The sequence below is a fragment of the Artemia sp. Qi Xiang Cuo genome, chromosome 19 (assembly GCF_049724085.1).
Source record: "Artemia sp. Qi Xiang Cuo chromosome 19, ASM4972408v1, whole genome shotgun sequence".
Taxonomy (NCBI): Eukaryota; Metazoa; Arthropoda; class Branchiopoda; order Anostraca; family Artemiidae; genus Artemia; species Artemia sp. Qi Xiang Cuo.
In genome coordinates this window covers 26,888,853-26,911,127 of record NC_142812.1, presented here as the reverse complement: position 1 = coordinate 26,911,127, position 22,275 = coordinate 26,888,853, and the positions used below count along the sequence as shown (strand labels likewise).

At 35.8% G+C, this 22,275-nt stretch overlaps 1 protein-coding gene across 1 annotated transcript in view; it reads left to right on the top strand.

The window, feature by feature from the left end:
- LOC148940675 (late secretory pathway protein AVL9 homolog) overlaps nucleotides 1–22,275 on the top strand; it is a 90,447-nt gene that overhangs the window by 15,221 nt on the left and 52,951 nt on the right. The window contains exons 2-4 of the mRNA XM_089105037.1: nucleotides 9,428–9,508; nucleotides 13,272–13,472; nucleotides 17,350–17,572. Coding sequence (XP_088961163.1) covers nucleotides 9,428–9,508; nucleotides 13,272–13,472; nucleotides 17,350–17,572 — 505 coding nt within the window. The remainder of the gene's footprint in view (nucleotides 1–9,427; nucleotides 9,509–13,271; nucleotides 13,473–17,349; nucleotides 17,573–22,275) is intronic.

Genomic DNA, 22,275 nt, shown 5'->3' with positions numbered 1-22,275 from the left:
CCTAGGATTCTGTGAAAACTCAAAACACTTCCATGCTGAATTGTGTCCAATTGTCTGAAGTAATTCTGTCTAATATATCATATCTTTCAACATGTATTTTCAATTTTGAGATCCCTTGCTGTGAACTTGAAACGGCAAGCTTATCTACTTCAAAAAATCAACTATAATAGAAACAGTGATGAGGTATTCCCTGCTGCTGAATGGAAAAATATCAACACCCATGCGTTGGAATGGATACTGTGAGACTTCTGAGGACATTAGTGGTTCCTTCTGTTGATTCGTCTGATGTCTGGCACATATTTTATATCTAGACACTATCTGTGTAACATCTTTTGTGATGATAGACCAAAACACTAAGTTATGGGCTCTTTCTTTGGCTTTCGCAATTCCAATATATGAATAATGAAACTGTTGCAGTATATCTCCATGTAGTGTCTTGGGCACTACAATACATTTGCCTTTTAATATAATACCATTGTTGGTATCCAGCTTGTCTCTGTAGTTCCAATATGGTAGAAATATAGATGGTACTTTTCTCCTATCAATAGGCCAGCCAGGTTCAATGACATCTGACAGTGTTTTTAGCTCACTATCTCCCAGCTTTTCCTGGTGGATTGTCTCTAGTTTGTTCCTGCTTACAGGAATATCACTAAAGAATGCATGAATTGCTATTTCTCCTTCAATTTGGATTTCCCGGGTCTGAATCTGGTAAATGTATCTGTTATAAAGCATATGCTACAGGAGTCTCTTTGCCTGGACAGTACTGGAATGATAGTCCATATTGTTGGAGCACTAACATTATTCTTTGCAATCTAGGTGGTGCTTTGTTTATAGGTATGGACAAGATTGCTTTTAGTGGTTTGTGATGTGTTGTCTCAATGATCTTTCTACCACAAAAGTACTGGTGGAAATGTGTACAGGCAAATACAATGTCCCGTAGTTCCTTTTTGATTTTGATGAGACTACTGCTCTCTGTATCACTCTGAGACTTGGAAGTAAAGGCTACTTGCATGATCTGCAAACAACTGAGCCCCGAGTTCGTGCTGTGATGTATCTTTTGAATTGATATTACGAATCTCAGATTCCTTTTCATATTTTTCCAATCCGATTCGACATTCCATATCCCCCAACTTTCCCCCAACCAGTTGTAGGTCATTCCAGTCTAATTTTTAACCATTTTGTTTTATTCTTCATGGGCTTTGGCACTCTTCCCCCCCCCCCAACCAATATGTTATCAAGGCACAGTCCATCCAAAATTTTATTTTTCTCCCTATTATTTATGTTATCAAGGCACAGCCCATCCAATATTTTTTTTTCTATTTACATATATTTTTATCACAATCGGGACATGCCGTCAGCGTTCCCATTATCTGTCCCCGGTCTTGATTTTATTTCGAAATCGCATACTTGCATTAACAGGGCCAGACGTGCAAATCGTCGGTTATCTAATTTAATTATGTTTAGCCATCTTAATGGGTTGTGATCCGTCATTATTTTATATTTTTTGTCCATATACATAATAATCAAGTTTTTGACCGCGAATATTATTGCAAGACATTCTTTTTCTGTCGTGCTATAATTCAATTCTCCTTTTTAAAAATTTCTCGATCTAAGTGTGATTGAATGTTCCCCATCCTCAAAATTTTGGGATAAAACAGCCCTTAATCTGTAATCTGAATTACTTGTTGGTAGCACAAATTGCAAGGAAAAATCTGGATTTTTTAGAATTCTTCCGCTACAAAGAGAACATCTAAGCTTATCAAATGCATTTTGTTCAATTTCTTACTATTTAACGGTGTCTACGGCCACCTTCCTTCTTAACTCCGTCAAAGATGTAGCAACCGTCGCAAAATTTGGTATAAACTTTCGGTAATATCCTACCAACCCCAAAAATGACCGAAATGTTTTCTTTGTATTCGGGACTGCTAGCCCCGAATAGGATACCGTTCCCTATTTTGTGTCCCAGGTATTCTGTCTCTGACTGCATCAATCTACATTTTTCTACATTCAAAGTTAATCCTGCTCTCCTCAGTCTGGTCAACACTTGTTCCATATGAGTTATATGTTCATTGAACGAGTTTGAAAATGCTATAATGTCATCCAAGTAGGCTTTTGTATATGGTAAGGATTTGAAGATACAATATTCTAATCTTTGGAATGTTGACGGTGCACCTTTTTTTTTATAAGACATATACCTAAACTGGCACAACCCCAAAGGCATAATAAAATCTGTTTTATGCTGAATGTTCTCGGTATATCTTTATCTACCAACATCCTTTTCTCAACTCTAAAATTGATATAAATTTTGTGGAGCCAACTGACTCTAGAATTTCATCCATTCTTGATATTGGGTACGCGTCTGATTCGGAAATATTATTCAGTTTTCTGTAGTCTACGCAAAACCGAATGGAGCCATCCTTCTTCGGGACCAATACGACTGGCGCTGTATATTCTGAATTTGATGGTTCTAAAACCCCTAAATCGAGCATACGGTCTATTTATTTTTTCGTTTCTTTTCTTTTTGCTTCTGATGTTAGGTATGGGCAGTACGTTAATGGTTTGTTGTCCGTTTCTGGCATTTTATGTACAACATTTTTTGTTTTTCTGATTTAGTCTCTTATTAGGTATGAAAATTCTGTAAGAAAATGATTAAACTTTAATTTTTGAGTTTCTTTTAGACTTGCTTCCTATGTTATTTCTTCAATGGAATTTACGTGCTTTTCCGCCAGGTCTATTGTATCCAAATGAGCACTTTCCTCGTCATTTTCTGAGGTCGAGATCATGAAACAGCTCTTCTGCGGATATTTGTGGCTTCCCCTCTCATTCTCCCTTTTAAGTTTACTCAGCAGACTCACATGATAAACTTCTTTCTTTTTTCCTTGCTCCATCTTCTTCTATCATATAATTTACATTATCCATTTTCTTTTTCACCTTAAATGGTCCTTTCCATCTTACTTCCAATTTATTATTTCCGTCCGGTAGCAATATGAGGACTTCATCCCCTTTCGTGAATTCGCGCATTCGGGCGGATTTATCGTACCATATTTTAGTTTTTTCTGCATATTCCCCCTGTGCTTGCTTGGCAATTTCATGGTATTTATGCAGTTTTTCTCATAGTGGTAGCAAGTGGGTTATCACTGTTTCTTCATTTTTCTCCTCATTCTCCCATGATTCCATTAAAATCTCAAACACCCCCCTCGGGTTTGTCCCATATAGTAATTCAAATGCTGAAAACCCTGTAGTTTGGTATAGTGTTTCCCTATATGCAAAAGGGACTTTAGAAACCTTTTTGTTCCATTGATTTACATCATCTCTTACAAAACGTCTCAAGTTAATAATTAGGGCTCTGTTAAATCTTTCTGTCACTCCATTTGTCTGAGGATGGAATGGAGTAGTTAATACTTGTTTAATGCCGAGAATTTCGTATAATTTTCGGATGTATGTCGATATAAAATTGGTTCCATTATCTGTTAAAAGTTCCTTCGGGATTCTATGACGTGAGACATATTTCGCTAATTCTTCTGCGATTTTTGGTGATTTTACTGTTTGCATTGGGATAGCTTCTGGGTATCTCGTAGCCATAACTAGAATGAATCTGTTTCCCGCGCTAGATTTCGGAAGTGGAACTACAATGTCCATTGAAATTCTCTCAAATGGTTTGCCGAAAATGGGCATTTTTTTCATTGGAACTTTTTCATTTGGTTTTTGTATGCTACTAGTTGGCAATCTTTGCATCTTTTACAAAAGTTGAAAATATCCCTTCTCAATCCTTTCCACCAAAAACGCTGCAAGACTCTATCTCTTGTTCTTTGGGATCCCATGTGTCCCCCCGTTGGGCTTGAGTGAGCCAACTTTATTACCGCTTTTCTTAGTTCATGTGGTACCAAAAGTTATAAATTTCTAGGTTTTCCCAGTCTCCAGTATTTTGTAAAGTAGATTTCCATTACTTTCCAGTAATGGAAATCTACTTTACAAAATAATGGAGACTGGGGAAAACCCTAGAAAATTACAACTTTTGGTACCACATCACAATCTAAACTGTTTAGATTGTGGATTCTTTTGATTCGTTAGTGCTCGTTTTATTTTTCTGCAATCTCTATCATTTGCTTATAATTCTGCAAATTTTTCGGAGGTTACCCTGAATATTTCGGTTAGTTCACCTTTGGTTTTCTCTGCTTCTCTTTCTACGGTCAATAATTTCTCTTGTTTATGGTTATATTCCTTTTTGTCTGGCCTTTTTTGGCTTTTAGGTTTTCTTAGTTTCGCATTTTTTATGAGCATCCCTTCGTTAAATTGAAATTGGTTTTGTATATCTTGATCGTCATTTTCATTAGGGCGTAACGCAGCCTCTCTTTTCTTTTTTTCTTGGTCTTATGTCACTGCATGTACCTTTTTAGCCGTGGAAGTTACTTTTAGCGCTAGAAAGTTTGCGATATTGCCGAAATCTCCCCCTAATAAAACGTATACTGCAAGAGTAGGTACAACCCCTACTTTTAATTCCTTTTTAACCGTATTTCCCTCTTTATTAGCGATTTCTATTATGAACTGAGCTGTCAGACATTTATGTTTTGCTCCACAGTAGCATAGCGCTGCCACTATATTTTTATAATTTATGTCGGTTTTCTTTATCAAGTCTTCCCGTACATAGGTTTGGTCGCTGCAGGAATCGATAGCTATTTCTACCGATTTATCATTTAGTTCGCCACATACTTTGTGTGTTTCTGCAAATGCGCAAGTTTTCATATTCTCCGGGCTTTTAACCCATGCGGTTTTCTTATGCGGTTGAAACTTTTTCCCATTCTCTCGGGAGCGATCGTTTCTCGGATTGTCCTGTTTTCCGTTTGCCCCATCGTCCCTTGTTCTGTAGTTATTTTCGTAATTTTTTTCGTGCTTCGGCAATCTGAGGCATAATGTCCGCGTTTATTACAGTTATAACAGGTAATATCATACTGTTCCTGTTTTTGGTTGTATTTCCTAATGTCTTTATTTGGGAAATTGGTGCTATAATGGCCGCCCAAGTTGCAATGGTAGCATGTTACTTCTCCTTGTGTTTGCCATATTTGGCTAGCATTCTTTTTATTTTCTGTGTAAGGGTATTCTTTCCTACCATTACCTCCTAGCCTTATTCTTGGTGGGAATGTCTCCCTCCTAATTTCGGTGTGCCTGTCTGCTAATTCGGACATTTCTTCAATTGTTTGTGGGTTTTTCTCTTTTAGGTACATTCTCATAATTGAATGGGTATTTTCTAAGAATTTTTCTATTACTGTTTTATCTATCACTTCCGTCAATTTTTCCTTTATCTCTTCCAGGTCTTCATACGTTCTATAATTTTCTAACTCTAGCCGTTTTAAACACATATCTTACAATTTGTACCCGAATTCTTTATATGTTTCGTTGTCTCGTTTTCTTTCGCTTCTAAACCCTCTTTGAAAGTGCATGGGGAAGAGTCGACAATTTTCAAAAATGGCTTCTTTTAGTCTTTCAAAATCTTTTGAATAGTACCTTGGAAATACTTTATATGCAATTTGTGCTTTATGGTTAAGGAGGGGTTGTATTCTTGTCACCCAATTTTCTCTCGGCAATCTGCTTAATTCCGCTGTTTTTTCCAAAATTGTATATGTATAAATGTACATCTTCATTTTCTTTCATTGGTTGAAGGTTTACTGCCTGCATTACCTCTACTGTAGACGATTTCTGAGGCTCTTGGGAATTTTTCCCTGCAATCATTTGCATTAGTTCTCTTCTATCCTCCCTATATGCCTCTTCCTTTCGTTCTCTAGCTATTCTCTCTTTCTCTTTTTCTTTTCTATCTTTCTTTTTTTATTTTCTATCTTCCTCCTCTTTTCGTTCTCTGTCTATTCTGTCATTCTCCATGAAATTTAATGATTGTTGTGTCGTATCTATTCGGGTACTTTTTAGCGAGCCCCTGCTGGAAATTGAGCTTCTACTCCTGGTGCTACTTGGCCTACTATGATTCTCTCTGTTTTGATATCCTCTTTATTCGTTTTCTGATTCTGTTCGTTCTATAATTATATTTTCTTTTACCCTCAACTCCCCTACATTTTGTACTTCATCTGAAGGGTGAGTTGGTTTTGTTTTATTCGTACTTTCATATAGTGAGTTTTCTTCATGTATTATTGCCACTGTTTCTTTTGTCTGGGTTTCTCTATCTGGGAATAATTCTTTCTGATTCTGCCTTAGACTCTTTTCTTCTCCCATGGTTTGCACCGGAGATCGCCTTATTACTGATTTTAGTTTGAAGATTTCCCCTTCACACGTGTCAGAAATGTCTATTTCACCCCCTGAGTGATATAAGGTTCTATCTGATGGTGTTTTTCTTAGAGTACTTTCACAGGAGTTACATACAATTTTATGTCTGCATATGATTGTTGTTTTACCGCGGTAGATCTTGTCTGAATTCTCTGTTTGTCCGCCATTATTTCAAGGTTTACTTAACGTCTTCCGTCCAAATGAAAATCCTTTTACTAATGTCTGTTTTTATCCTTTCGTGAAAAATTGTTTCCTTTTAATTTGCCGATTCTACGTGGGCGGCGCAGCCTCCCTTGTCTCACAAGTTAATTACTCGCGTGATCTATTGATACTTAATTCTCTTTACGATTTTTCATATATGTAACCACAATAGGCTACTATATAGGCTAACTCAACTTGTCTCTTCGAAAACGCGGAATTCTTTTACTATCAGGTTTACTGATTAGACCTTTTCTTGCTGCCACCACTTATTGGGGGTGTAAGGTACGGGTGTCACCACTTATTGGAGGGGAAAGCCCCGACCCCAAATTATAATGTGATGCCCGCGTCTACCACACTGGTTCTGCAAATATCGGGTTTGGTACTGCCCTATTCACAGTACACCCTGTCCCAGAGTATGAAAACGTGATTGAGTGGTCAAATAACCACTTTCTAAAGCCAAGTGTACCCGCCCTGGGTTACGACTAATAATCTCTAACTCTCTCCTTGGAGGTAACAACCCCCCCCCTGTCAATATAATAATGACGGTATCTCGTAGCTCTATAGGGGTGGACCTTCGCTTGGCCCAGCCAATCATCTCAATCCCCATTCAGAACCAATTCTACTCTCTTAGCTTTATCTTTCAATGACTCCAAACCAGGAAGTCCAAAATAGAATTTAGTTCAAAGCTTACTTATTGCAAAACAACTATCGCTTAGCAACGAGACTTTTAAATTGTCATTAAAAATTATACTATAGGCAAATCTAAGCAAATGTAATTAGAACGAAAACAGATCATTTATCTGAAAGGAAGAGAAACAGGGGTGGAACCCAAACAGAGGTATTTTGCATAATAGTGGTAGGTAAAACACCAAAAATGTCGTTTGGGGGAATAATAGCACGCTGGTATCTGGTACATTACTTTATAGTAACATAAGCTCTTGAGAAGTTCCAGTAAGTAAGATTCTTGTCTAAACTCCAATAAATAAGATTTTAAGATATTTGCGCCAAATTAGGACTAAAAAACTTATTTTTGAGTTGCTAATAAGGTCTTTGGGTAAGCGGGTACTTGATGCTTGACTATTGGATTTTATTCAACTCTCCCCCCCCCTCCCTGACCTAATGTATACTTTTTTGTAGCAGTACTGATGCAAATGAAGGAGGCTGGTTGTACTTTTCCTGGGTATTAGAAGCAGAATTACCTCTATACTAAAATTAAATGCTACTATTTTGGTGAATAGTAGTATCAGACAACCAATAGTATAATCTCTATAAGACCTTCGTGCAAAATATGCATTGCTGACTGCTATAGTAGTATGTTCATTACAGAAAATACTCTTATAATTTATTCTTAGTCAAAATGTTCTTTGGGACCTCCGCGTTCCATAAATTGTTTGGTGTTTTTTCTTGCAAAGGGAAGGCAAGAATTATAGAAGACAACCTTTAAAAGATTCGCTATAGCAAAAGTCATCTAAATATTTTTTGGGAAGAAGAGGAAGGGTCTAAGACCCTATGTAAACCTAAGGCGTTTTTTTTTTCTTTTTTTTTGAGAGAGATAAATCATTATTTGAAAGAAGAATCATTACAAAATGCTTTGCCCATGTGTGGGTTTGCCTCTTGTCATGTGTTTGCCTCTTGTCATGTGTGAGGCAAATGCTTTGCCTCTTGTCATGTGATGGGTTTTAGTACTTTGGGAAATACTCCTTAGGTCTAGGTTCCCATAAAGGTTGAGGAGGGATAGTGTATTTTTTAGTATTTTAGTACAATCTTATAAAAAAGCAATAATTTTGCCTTAGCAAAGGTTCCTTTCCATGAGTTAACAAAATGGTTTTGGTAAAATAAATATTACACATTAGGACTTAAACCAAGCGAAATGAATCCGCTGTAAGGCCATACAGGTATGGCCCTGTATGGCCTGGGAATCTGTGTTTCTTCAGCTAGTGACTAATAACAAAATTATCAGAAATATTAATATGATTCAATATGATTCTGAGTAGAACTTTAAAGAAGAATTCAAATATGTTAAGGAGACGTTTGTATAACCTTCATTGGTGGAAAAAGAGATCTGGGATTCTTTTTTTATATTTCTATGTATGTTGAATTCAGATGTGTAAATGAAATAATATAGGCCAGTAAGAATTTTTCATTATAAACTCGAAGTTAAAACTAAAAGCTGCGTTTGGAACACAGCCAATTTTCCAGCTGTATTTGTAAAAAAAAGTTGTGAAACACTAAATATTTACCAAAAATATCTTTAAAATTTGACACAAACTGAACATAACAGACCCAGATCTGAATGTTAATACTACCACTGACAGCTCACTGCAGTGACACATGAAGCCATAACAGCTGTGCACGCTCCTCCTCAACTCCAATCAATTCAAAGATATACTCTGTACTTGATCCCATTAAGTTCAAATTTCTTTTAAATCCTTTTTTATGCCCTCTTCTATCTCATTCTTGGACAACCCACTTGTACTGCCTTTTGGCCCAGATCGATGGTCGAAAAGCAATATCTTTGGCAATCTGTCATCCTTTCATCTATAAAACATGGCCTAGCCATATTTACTTTTCTTTCATTATAACCCTAGAAAATGGGACCAGACCACATTTTTTGTCAGCCATGTGACGACTTAAAATTGTCCTTAAAACCGTATTTGAAATCAGCAAATGTTAAATTAGTGTCAGCAAAGTATCAATTGTATCAAAGTATCAATGGTATCAAAATATCAAAGTATTCAAAATGTTATGTCAAAAGCTCTTTTTTTACAAAGATACAAAAAAAGCTTAATTTTGACTTTTGTGCTTAAGTTTAATTCCTAATTTTAGTATAATTACTCCTCTTTTTGGCCAAGGACTGTATAATTGTGCTAGTTGTGGTTTATATTCGTACCAAATGACTTACGATCTGAAAAAAACAAACAATTATAATGAAGTGTTTTTTTTTATTTCTATTTAGGAATTATTAAAGATGACCTCTGGATATTCACCTATCCTTCATATAGTCGTAGTTGGCTTCAATCATCTAAAAGGATGGCAGGTAAACATTCTTTTTTAAGTTAAATTTGGTCTGATAAAAATACACTAAAAGAAAAACACAAAACTGGTAAAATATACAGAATACAATCACACCTGGTCATTTTATGTTACCTGATCATGTTTAGTTTCAGCAAAATATCCCTTTGCAAAGTTGTTTTGGCTCTAAAATATTTGTTTGCCAGAATACAATTGAACTGTTTGAAAGCCAATTTAACCACATCTATAAAACAAACAGTGGAGAAAACATGAAAAGAAGATTCATTTTTAATCTTAATTTTAACACATCAATTCTTGATATCATTGAAACCAAATTCCTAAAAAACTAGCTTTAGAGACTTGCATGAAGAGGAAAAAAAAACAACTGTAGTGTATACAATTATTTGGGAACCAGATAAAAGAAAATAGTTTGCTCAATTCGACCAAACACGGAATTATAAGTTATTTTACCCCCTTCTTAAAACTCTCCTGAAAATTTCAATTGAATCCTCCTGCCATAAGACAAATTTGGTTATACTCAACAAACTAGGTTGTAGGATTCGTGACCATTCTATGAAACCTACTGACATTTTTTTTATCTCTATAATGAGATATACTTAGTTGCCTATAGGCTCCTGATAATAATATTTAAGAAAAAAAATGTAAGCTCTCTCGTTAATTAAGTAGACCGAGTTACCTAAAACTATCTATTATATGCTGATCCGGTGGAATATCAAAAATGTTTATAAGTGCCATTGAGAATTTACGTAGTCCATTGGATTCTAAAATTTTTTTACACATCAATCATTTGGTACCACTGAAACAAAAATTGAAAAAAAAAACTTAGCTGTAGAGCCAAAAATCAGGCTTTCTCGTGAGTATCCAAAAACTAACTGACTTGTAACAATGCTCCAGAGAAAGCGTTACCCATCCCATAGTATCACTTGGTTGCATTCAGATTAGGGATTGGCTGAGTGTTACAGACACTTGGCAATTTAATAAACTAAGATATCTAGAATTTTCTTTTGTATGCTGATGCAGTGGACTATCAGAAATGCTCACAAGCGTTATTGACAATTTACGAAGTCCAATTGGCAGCTAAAAAACTATTGTTTGATGTCCAATAAGATGATTTTTTTGTAATTACGAGGTGTGATTGGAAAGTTTTTGGTCAGATGTCAGCACTCTTCTGGAAGAGTAGCTGACACCTGACCGATATATTTTTGTTCAGTACAGCGCAGGAACCTGGCGGATTATTAACTGGTCAATACGGATGAAAAGCTGGAAAAATGTGTTTGTGAGAAAATTATTAACTTTCTTTCATACCTGGGAAACCTGCCTTGGAGAAGTATGGATTATTAAGAACAGCTTTTGGAGGTAAACGACTGACCTGGTCAAATAGTTTGATCTGATTTAACCGACTCAAAGATGGCTGTAAGAACCACGAATTTCCCCTTTCCCTTATAATCAATCCTCCGTGTAAAAAAGGACGAATTGCACAATTTTCAATCCTTGCCATGGGGAATGGGGGGGGGGGGATATTGCATCTCTGGAGGCATAGTTACTAGACCTTTTGATTATTTTGAACAAAATCACTTTTTCAAAATATTGACGAGTGTTGAGGGGAGGAGGTATCTAAAAAGGGCAAGGGGCTTGTTGCCCCCGATCACTCTTCATCCCCCTCAACACACCCTGAAAGTTTCAAATTATTACCCTCAGTTGCTCCTTAGATATTGCTGGTACGCCCGTTCGACAACCAGCATGCACACTGTGTGTTTTGATTGTGTTTGGCAGCCCTCTCCAAAAGCTGTGGTTGGTTGTCATCCTTGAAGGCATAGTTATTTGACTTTCAGACTATTTCAAACAAGATGGCTATTTAAACATTCTGATTGAATCTCTTTGGAGGAAAGATTGCTAAAAAGGGAATGGGAGTGGAGCTGACAGCTCTCCAACCACTTTTCAACTGCCCCCTCAATATGTCCTGAAAATTACAACTTATGCCCTCAGCCGTTCTTACGACATTACAGGTTCTCATTTTCTGATGCATATAGTGCCTTTTGATTTAATTAATATAATATACCCCTCAACATTCTCCAAAGTTTCACTTTAATACCCTGAATCTTTTCGGAAACACGCAGAATCAAACATTTTTCTTTTCCTAATGATAAATCCTGCATATAAACAGTGGGCAAATTGCATAATTTACAATCCTTGCTTTAGGGCCGTGGGGAAAATGGTATCCCTGGAGGCATAGCTATTAGGCCTTTTGACTAGTTTGAGCAAAATGAAAATTAAAAATGTTGATCAGTGTTGAGTGGAGGCACCTAAAAAGAGGGAGGGGGGCTGGCTGTTCTCTCCGATCACCTTTTACGCTTAAAAAGGGTACTAGAACTTACGATTTCCAATCGTTAAGCCCCCTCCAAAGTTCGCACGACCACCCCTCCATATGTAGTGCCTCTGGGAAAAAGAAACCATAATACATTATATATGTATATATATATATATATATATATATATATATATATATATATATATATATATATATATATATATATATATATATATATATATTTTATGCATTTATTTTTCAACATTTTAAATAAACGTATTTAAATATTTGTGATAAAAATCTACATTTTGACCAATTTTCAATATTTGCATGAGTATTGAGCAGAGAGGGCACCTAAAAAGGGCTGGTTGCTCTCCAATCCCTTTTCAATATCCCTTCAGCCTACTTGGAAAGTTCTAACTTGGTACTTTCAGCCGCTCCTTAGATATTGTTGACTTTCCCTTTTTGACAACCTTTGGCACATATGGTTTTCTGGTTATGTTCGGCTTCCCTCTCAGAATTTCCTTAAAGTAACACCTTAACACCCTAGCCTTTTGGAGACCCAGGATCAAACGTTCCCTATTTCCCCAGGGTCAAACATTCTCTGTTTACCCAGCAGAGAGGATACCTTAAAAGAGCTAGGAGGGAGGGGCTGGCTGTCCTCCAATTCCTCTTCAAGATCCCCTCAACATACCTTGAAAGTTTCAGCTTAATACCCTTAGCCGTTCCATAGATATTACTGATATTCCCTTTTCACAACCAACAAGCGCATAGGGCGTTTTGGTTGTGTTTGACATCCCTCTTAACATTTTCTTAACGTTTCACTTTAATACCCTGAGCCTTTCTGGAGACCCAGCATCAAATATGTTCCCTTTTCCGAATAAAAAACCTTATATGTGAACAATGTACAACTTGCATAACTTACAGCCATTGCCCCGGGAGCTCTGGGGGGTTTTGTCGAACCCGGAGGCGTAGTTATTTGACGTTTGGACTATTTCGAACAAAATGGTTATGTTAAATTTTGGTCGGAGTGCTTGGGGAAAAAGGGCATTAAGGGGGGGCGGGAGGGGTCTGATTGCCCCCGGATTACTTTTGATTCTTGAAAGGGCAATAGAACTTTTGCTTTCCAATTGAATGAGCCCCCTCCGAAGTTTATGTGGCCACCCCTTCCATATGAATTGTCTCTAGAAAAAAAATATAATGCATTGAAGCCTTATGGCCCTTTACTATAGGCAACGCTATAGCGCTGCTCATTTGTTCATTATACGTGCCTGCGTGTTGCACAAAATCCGTGAACATTTTCCAGATTCTTTTCATAATTTCCTTCAAACAAATAACCATTAGGGAAGAGTACCAAAACTAATCTTTCCATCTCCTCCAGTCAATTAACAACTGCAGCAAATTTTTTTCCTCTGATTTCAGAGGGAATTCTAAGTCAACTTACAGATTATTTTTTTAGGTGGAATATTCATATCCAGCCTTTAAAGATGACGAAGTTTCATCCTTCTGTCCAGAGAAATGGAAATACCTTTCACACTTGGCAATTCCTGACGGTTCCCATAATTATGATGAAGATACAGTATATTTCCACCTTCCAAGTTTGGATTCAGATAACGGAACAGTGTTTGCAGTTGGCTGCTACAGGCAGGTGGTTGCTGCGGTGAGCTTACAAAATTAGATTAAATTTGATTCATAGCTTTTGTCTGGTCTCAACTGCATGCACCTCGACCATTAGTTTTGATGACCTGCCTATTTAGTTTCATTAAAATCATTCTGCTTTTCGTTCTACTCACTCTTTCGGAAGTCCCTGCCACTTTGATACAGGTTGCACACATTTTTAGGGGTGCTAATTTGATGCTCTGGGATTTTTCCTTTCGGACTTGCTGCATCAACTTTATTCGCTTTTTAGTAGCAGCTTCATTTTGGGGTACACAAATAGTTCGTGTATAATTGATTGGAAGGCCCTATTATCATTTGTATTGCAAAAAAAATCCTGATTGACCATTTTGTATTTTATTCATCGGGTATTGTGACAAGTGTCTTGAAGCAAGAGTTTTGTAGCAGAATAACACTTGCCTAATCTTTCGGCTAGAATTTTCTGTAACAAACCCACTGATTTTTTAATTTCAAAGGTCTCTTATAAAATTTTCTATATCGATTATTTAACTAAAATGATATATTAAATTCAAAATTTACCCAGTAAATGAATACTTTGATGGGAAACTTAACCTCAAAATATGCTACACAAACATGTTCTATAGTCTCATATCTATATGGCCCTAACTATGATATTTTTTTGTTTATTAAAAGCTGTCAAATTAGCTAGCTAAGCTTCGCAAAGTAGGAAATAATAAGTTAATTTAAAGTTTGAGCTTCAAAACTGACACCAAGTCTTCAAAATTTTTTATTCATTCCCGACATAAGTTACCCATGAGTAACCACTGCCTTTTAAACAAAGCATAGAAAATCAAACAACTTTTTCTTAGCAATTTATTTGAGGGCCATTTGAATAAAAAATTCCTAGTCTGCCAGAAGTTTTGCCTCAAACGTGACTTGAATGAGGAGTAATTTTAATGAATTTTAGGACTTTGGGGTGAATATCGAAGGCTGAGGAAGGAGCAGCCCCCCCCCTTATTTGAGAAATATCTTCAGTTTGTTTTAAGTTTTAATATTGCTCCTTACTTTTAGTTGCAGTAACTTGTTCTTTTTTTAGTCAATTCATTACTAGGTTGGGTGTGTTTTTTGAACCTTTCTTCAAAGTAACTAACAGAGGGATTTGATAGAAACTGGTTTTAAGTACAAATGCAGAGTCAAAAAAGCTGTTTCTTAAGGGCTCAGTTTTAAATGTTTCCTCCAATAGAATAGTCGAATACTGCCCTCCATCTGCCATCTGGATCTGCCATCTGCCATCTGCAGGCAATACCGCCCTGAACTTGTCATTGGACATTGAATCTGAGAGCTTAGTAGTGCCCAGAAATATAAAGAAGCCAGTTGAAGGGTAGAGATTAAGGTTTATGTTTCAGTGCACACTACATAATGAATCAAATGTTTGTCATTAGAAATGACAATTGCAATAAAGAAATGACCACAAAGAAATGTCATTAGAAATGACAATATGACAATCAAATGTTTGTCATATTAGGGGCTCGTGTTTATATTTTCAGAATAGACATTTATTTCATTGCTACGTGAAAGAGTCTTAATTTTCTTGATTATGGTACCTTCTTTTCATGAATACTATCAAAGTGTTTTTAGTTAGTTATGAGATAGCATAATGAAAAAGGACACAATGTCTTAACTTAGTGGCTTTTTTGAACTCATTCTATTTGTTATATCAAGCTTCATGCATAAGTAAAATAATCATTATTACCCGTTGGCGTAATCTAGTAAATAACGAACTCCAACCGATTGTAAACGAAAATAGAACGTTTTCAAAAAAGGGAGGAAGAATCGCCACTTGAGCCAGAGTCAGGAATGGTAACTATTATTTCGATTAGAATTAATGATGGAATTTTGTTGTGAAAACAAAGTTGTGGGAATTTTCTTCTTTACGGTAGTTGTTTTTCCGGTTTGTATACATTGCTGACTGGATCAAAATCGGATAGACCATCTGAATTCTGCTCTCATAAGATGGATTTTGCAAGATCATAAGATGGATTTTGCAATTAAGGAAACGAAAGGATTTGGTTTTATATAGGAAAATGAAAAAAAAAAAAACACTTTTGAACTAAGGTTTTAATAGTATCCTAGAAATTCAAACTTTAAATTTAATTGGGAAATTGAGAACTTAAAAATTATTACCAAACTTCTTACTTTACTGATTAGAGAAGAGACATGCTTGTAGAAAAAAAAAATGTATTCTTTTTGGAATAGAATGTGAAACTTAAAGATCACAACAAATTATCTCATCAAACTCCTTCCTTGCTGATTTATAGAGAAATAAATACGCTGACAGCCCCCTAGAAATGAATTTTGTATTACAAAATATGGGCACCATCCCTCCCTATTGGCTGCTAAGCACGAACAACAGGAATAGAGCAAACAATCAAAAAGGAAAATGGATACCAGATGCAATTTATCGACTCAGATCAGGCGATACGAGACTTCACAGATCGAGCAAAAAGTTCAATAGATCGAAGAAAGGTAACAACAGCTCCTTATATCCTTTTATGTATGAAAATACCATTTTCCTATATAAAACCAAGTCCTTCCGTTTCCTTGATGGCAAAATCCATCTAATGGCAAAGTCGATCGCTTTGCTAATTTCTGCTCTATTAATGTAGATGGTGTGGACCCTAGATTTTATATTTTTCTACCACAGACTGTCTTAGCTAAAGAAGATTATATGACTTTCTTATAAACATCAAAATATTCTTTTTTTTTAGTAATCAAATATAGTTACCCTACTCATGCATTTGGTCTTCCTTCTAACCCAATTTGGTTTAAGACAAATGCCCGTCCTATATAAAACCAAGTCCTTCCGTTTCCTTGATGGCAAAATCCATCTAATGGCAAAGTCGATCGCTTTGCTAATTTCTGCTCTATTAATGTAGATGGTGTGGACCCTAGATTTTATATTTTTCTACCACAGACTGTCTTAGCTAAAGAAGATTATATGACTTTCTTATAAACATCAAAAGATTCTGTTTTTAGTAATAAAATATAGTTACCCTATTCATGCATTTGGTCTTCCTTCTAACCCAATTTGGTTTAAGACAAATGCCCAAGAAACAGTGATGTCCTTTTAATTATGTTTTTGAGGTCTAATTACTGTACCACGGCATCCTAGCTTCATTAATCGTTTGTCTTTCTGAAATAAGTAAATGCATTGTGTAAAACGTTGTGTGCGTTCTTGCCTTTTAAAAAGTACTTTATGTATATTTACCATATCTATTTGTAATTGATCTGTATATGATATGGATTTTCTTCTTCTTCTTCGATTTCACAGCAGGCGGGCTTTTCAGTTGATACTATTTAGCCCTTTTCCTTTTGCTTCACTCTGTGGGCTACAGAGCTACTGGCTTGGTTGTTCTTATTTTTTTAGATATTCTCAGATATCTTTCAGTAGATCTTTCGACTCAAGGAGTTCAAATATAAGATGATAGATATCGATTTCTGTGATCTGTGTGCAGGTATAGTTGGCTAGGCTCTTGGCTGATAGTAAGATTTTGTGGTGTTTGAAGCACTTTAACAGTTTACAATGCAAGGTATGTTTTGCAGACGTCAGCATATTACATTTAAATAGGCAGTGGTCAATTGTTTCATTATTCATAATACAATGCCTGCAAAGAGAGGACAGGGGAACTGTACCACTTGAATTAGGAAACTGATACGAAAATGCAAAAAAGTTTAGTCCATTTGTTCCAGAACGAATTCTATGATAAATTTTAGAAAAATACTTATTGGGAAAGAGGGAAAGAGTAGGATTTTTCTTATTAAACATAATATCTGATAGTCTCCATCGGTAAATATCTCTGTAAATATCTCCATCGGATTTTATAGCATTAAAAAAAATTACAATTCTTTTTTTTCTATAGGGTGTAAAAAATAAAGCTGCAGATGTCACAAGAAGGACAATTCAGAAATCCATAGTGGTCTTAAGCTCTCTTCCACTATACGATAATATTGAAGTAAAGTTGTCTTTAGTAGCAACTGCGTATTGTGGGCAAAATGATTTTACCGAATATGGTATTCTAAAGGAAGCATACGTAAACCTTCGAAATTGTCTTACTTACCCCTTGTCATTAATGTCGTATGGAGGTAACTATCTTTTAATCATTTGTAGCTAGATCACTACTGTACACGCACAGTGTCTTTATCACAAAATACTTTCTGTCTCTTCCTTTCGGTGGGTTGGTATTACTGTTTCTAATTCTCTAGCTCTCTTTCGTAAACAGATTGTTGCTGATTCAGTAAGAAAAATTCAGTTCAGTTATTCAAAAATTGTAGCAAACCGTGGAAAATATAACAGAAGAGCTCTTGGGCACTTATTCTTGACTTTTTCTGATCATTCGATGCTTTATTTTTCGGGTGTTCATTCTGTTCTTAAGCTAAAGAATTTAAATAAGATTAAAGTTACATATTTCAAATTTTGCAAATTTCTTCTTTCTCTGCCGCCTTGGACTAGAAATCGGTATTTGGTTAAAAATTTCTATGTTACGGATGTAACTCAAAAGCTCGGTGACCTACACAAAAAGCTTTCTGCAGATGCATTTTGTAAGATTGGCCCTTACAACGGTCTTTTACAGTTCTTTTCTTAGTTTAATTGAGTTGCTAGTGTTTGTTGAGTTCTCTTTCGTTTTTGTTTTTTGTTATTATGTTTATAATCCACTTGAACTACTTGTTTTCTAGTAGTTGTGGGCAATAAATGATAGATTGATTGATAGATTAATGAAAGGATAAAACTATTGATAAATTAAATATGTTATTCTTACTTTCTTAACCTATTTTTTCCCTTCTTTACTTTGATTTGTATATATGAGCCTCGCGAATGAGTCATGTTGTATACCCCAAATGGACTACGACATTTTTATGAGAATGCCATAATTTTTTGTGTGCTTTTGTTACAAAAAAAATTTAGTCATTCCATGATGCTAAAGGTTTTAACTGTAGCGTACGATCAAAAATTTATAACATTCGGTCTAATAGTCCAATAATCCAAAAGTGCATAGTCCAAAAGTGCAATAAACCGTTTTTGATGTTAGTTTCTTTTTCTGTCAAAATAATTCATTCTTTTAAGAGATTTAAGCAACAAGACAGGCCTTTTTACGTACCCCTGCTCACTTTTCGAAATCCCAATGTTTTTTGTACCTTTTTTTCAGTAGATTCAAAAAATGAACACTTAAACATGGAGCTGATCAACACAATTCTATTTTTGAAACTTTCTCCATTCGAATGCATAAATTTGTCCAATCAAAAGATGTTAATTTTGCTCGTACAAACTGTCCATGCCATCTGAGTGGTAAGTTAATTACAGATGGTGTTACTGAGTCGTTAGGATAACCAAAGCCATTACAAAAAAGAGCAAGAAACACATTTTTCAAAGTATGTGAGTTTAAATTCCATGAGCAGGATAGTAGATTCAAGGCCAATTGCGTAGACATAATCATCAAGTGTTCTGACACATACTTTGAAATTAAGCTACTTTAAAGCTGTCAAATTTATTCTTTCAGGAATATCATCTTCACAACACTCTACAAATCTATACCTCCGAAATCAGTAAAAAAACACTAAAACACTTAAAGACCATGGTCTTTTCCATCAGAAAAAAAGATTTCTTTTGATACTGAGTGCTGACGTATTTTTGGAGTTTATGTATGTGTGATTTGCACTTCAACTTTGACAAAGAACATTGAGTAATTTGTACCTTCAGTGTAGTCTTAGCCTAGTACACTGAACACCTAGCCGAAATTTTTTTTATCATCGTCTACATATTCTTACTGGAAGGAGGTCCTCTCAAATCTATTGAAAGGACATACATCCCTTTACCATTAATTAATTTGCTATAGAATATTCTTATTGGCTTTTGACCCATCCCTGCTGAAGGAACTTTTTGATTTCCTCCTAATGGAAGATCCTCGATATTCTCTATGAGCTACGTTCCTTTGGATCTTTCGAAATATCTGTAGGAATTTTGGAAGCACACCTAGTTCCATCGTTAATGATAGAAAGAAATAAATGTCATTGTGACTTGTGGTTTCAGATGCTTCCCAAAAAATGGGATGATTTGGGTCTTCCACTTTCACTTAGAAGCTTACTATGAACTTAATTCCTTAAAATGTTTTCTTTCTTTGTGTATATGATTGAATCTGCCATATTTTATTTAGGTAATTTATGACGTTATTGTAATGATCTTTGACTACAGACAAATAATTTTGTTTTTGAGCTGATATTTTTAATCCAACAGCTCGTGATGACCAACAGTTAGTAAGGAAAGACTCGGCTCAATAAATAGCTGCGAAGACCAGCTATGGTCACGTCTAGGTCTAGATTTTCAATCCGCCATGTTGTTCCATTAGTTTGGAAGAGTTCACCAGAGGTTTGAGGAATGTTGGGTGTTTGTAGGAATTTCGTAAGTTGCTAAAGAACCATTGTTTTGATGTGTATATTTTGGATGGATTATTCTGGGCAAGTTAAGTTTTTGAGGAGGGTTTGTTGCAGCTGAAAATGAATATGAATATGATTATTATAAATTTGATGGGGGCTGTTTGGAGGTTCGGTGGTTTTCGGGTCCGGTAAGTTGAGCTCTAATTATGATTTTTTGTTCTTTTTTTCTTTTTTTTTATCTGGTTTTTTGGTTTATTGGTTTATTAGGAGGGTTTTTTCCTGTACAAGTTTGCTTCAGGGAATCGAAGACTTTATTATTAATTAAACCTAGTGTTACTTACTTAATAGTAACCGACACTCTAAAAACAGAATTTTGATAACTATTGATACATCAAAAGAATTAGCTTTTTAGAATAGGCTGATTCCAAATATATAAAGTTTGTTAAGTTTAATGTTACCCATTAAAAGCTACGAGCCAGGTAACATTTGCCTGATTTTTTAAAAAGGGAGAAACATCTCCCCAAAAGCTAAGTGATCCTTATGAAAATCACACCATCAAAAGCAGCATATCAGAGAACCCTGCTGTAGAGGCTCCAAGTCCCTATATATAAAAATGTGGAATTTTGCCTCTTTTGCCAGCAGAAAGATCACGGATGCGTGTTTATTAGTTTATTTTTTTCCTCGGGGACGGTCGTATCCCAAGCCCCTTTATTCCCTAAAGACTTCAGATGAAAATTTTGAGATAGCTATTTAATTCATCATACTAAAAAAGACCAATAACTATGTCTTTGGGGGTTACATTCCCCCCACCCATAGTTCGTGGAGAAAGGGATGTAACTTACACAATTAACCTATTGTTCCCGTCTAGTTTTTGGTATTGAGAATTATAGTTTTTTTTTTGGGGGGGGGGAGGGGGTTTTTTCCGTTGGGAAGAAAGTATCCGGAAAGAATTTTCCATGGGAAATCTTACACGGGGGGAATAATTTCCTGGCATGACTCGAAAAACGGTCAAAAATTAAATAAACAAAAAAAACTTGCTCCTTGCTTAGAGTAAGGAGAAAGTAAGGGGAAAAAACATCAACTGAAAGTAAGGAGCAACGTCAAACTTAAGCGAACAGAAATTATTCCGTATATGAGAGGGGCTGTTTCTTCCTCAACCTTGCTCTTTACGCTAAAGTTTGACTTTTTGTCGTAATTCTTTAAGAAAGACTGCGCAAACACAACGGCTGTTGAATTTTAATGAATTATATTTCTAAAGAACTTAAAGACTTTAGTGTAAAGAGTGAGGATTGAGGAAGGGGCAGCCATCCCTCATATACGGAATAATTTCTATTCGTTTTAAGTTTTAATGTTGCTCCTTACTTTCAGTAGAAAAAAATTGTATTTTAAATTAATTCTGAATTCAATGGTCACTTGACCCTGATCAGTCCCGCAGAATAATGCAATTCTTAAAGGCAAGGGATAAGCAGTTCATTATGTTCCAATTTGTCTCACGTGTACAAGCATAGAAGAATTGATGCCGAGCACCGTCGTCATTGAAATCGTTTTTTTTTCTCGATTTGCTCTACCTCTACTGCCGTCTCTTTCAGTGTTAAGCCACATAAGGCCAACAGATTAGTGAACACATCTCATCCGCCCATAAGATAAAATTTGTATAAATCTAACGAATAACAAAACTCTCAACATCAAACATCAGATAGCTCCCCTCCTCACAAGCCTCTAAGGCCGGGAATTTAGGGAGAAAGAAACAAAAGACAAAAAAGCTGAGAAAAGCATAAAAGGAGAGAAAGAAAACACAGACACACGCACTAAAAAGGAAAATACCGATCAGCTGCTCACCACTGATTACTCGCCGAAAACCAAACCGGAGCAAAGTGCCTTGCCAAGTAAACAAAACAATACACAATTCCAACTTGAACCAGAGACATCAAATGCACCTGGGCCATAGAAAAGAAAAGAAAAAATAAATTAAAGAAGTAAATAAAAAAAAAATTGTCCGGAGATCAAAAATGTTTTTACAATTCTTTTAAAGGCACCAAACGAATGACACTTTCCAGCCAAATCAGGTAAAGTATTCCAGATGGACAGGCAAGTAGTCTGGGGTTTAAAGTATAATCTGACTGATGGACTGAACGGAATACAAAAAATATCATAAGTACGAAGATAATACGTAGAACGACCAGAGACAAGAGATTGTCTAATTATAAGGACCGCATAACATCACCGTGTAATTGAAGAAAACCCAAAGACAAATAAGGCGGATCCTTTCATCACCTTCCAAGAAACTCCATAGGGTCATTTCACCTTACCATAGTCTGAGGCATCTGCCCTTTCCCTCACCTCCCTTTGTGCTATTTTGAAGCAGTATTTTAGAGATGCGGCTTTTGTGTATAGTTAAGAAATGTCCAAATCACTTA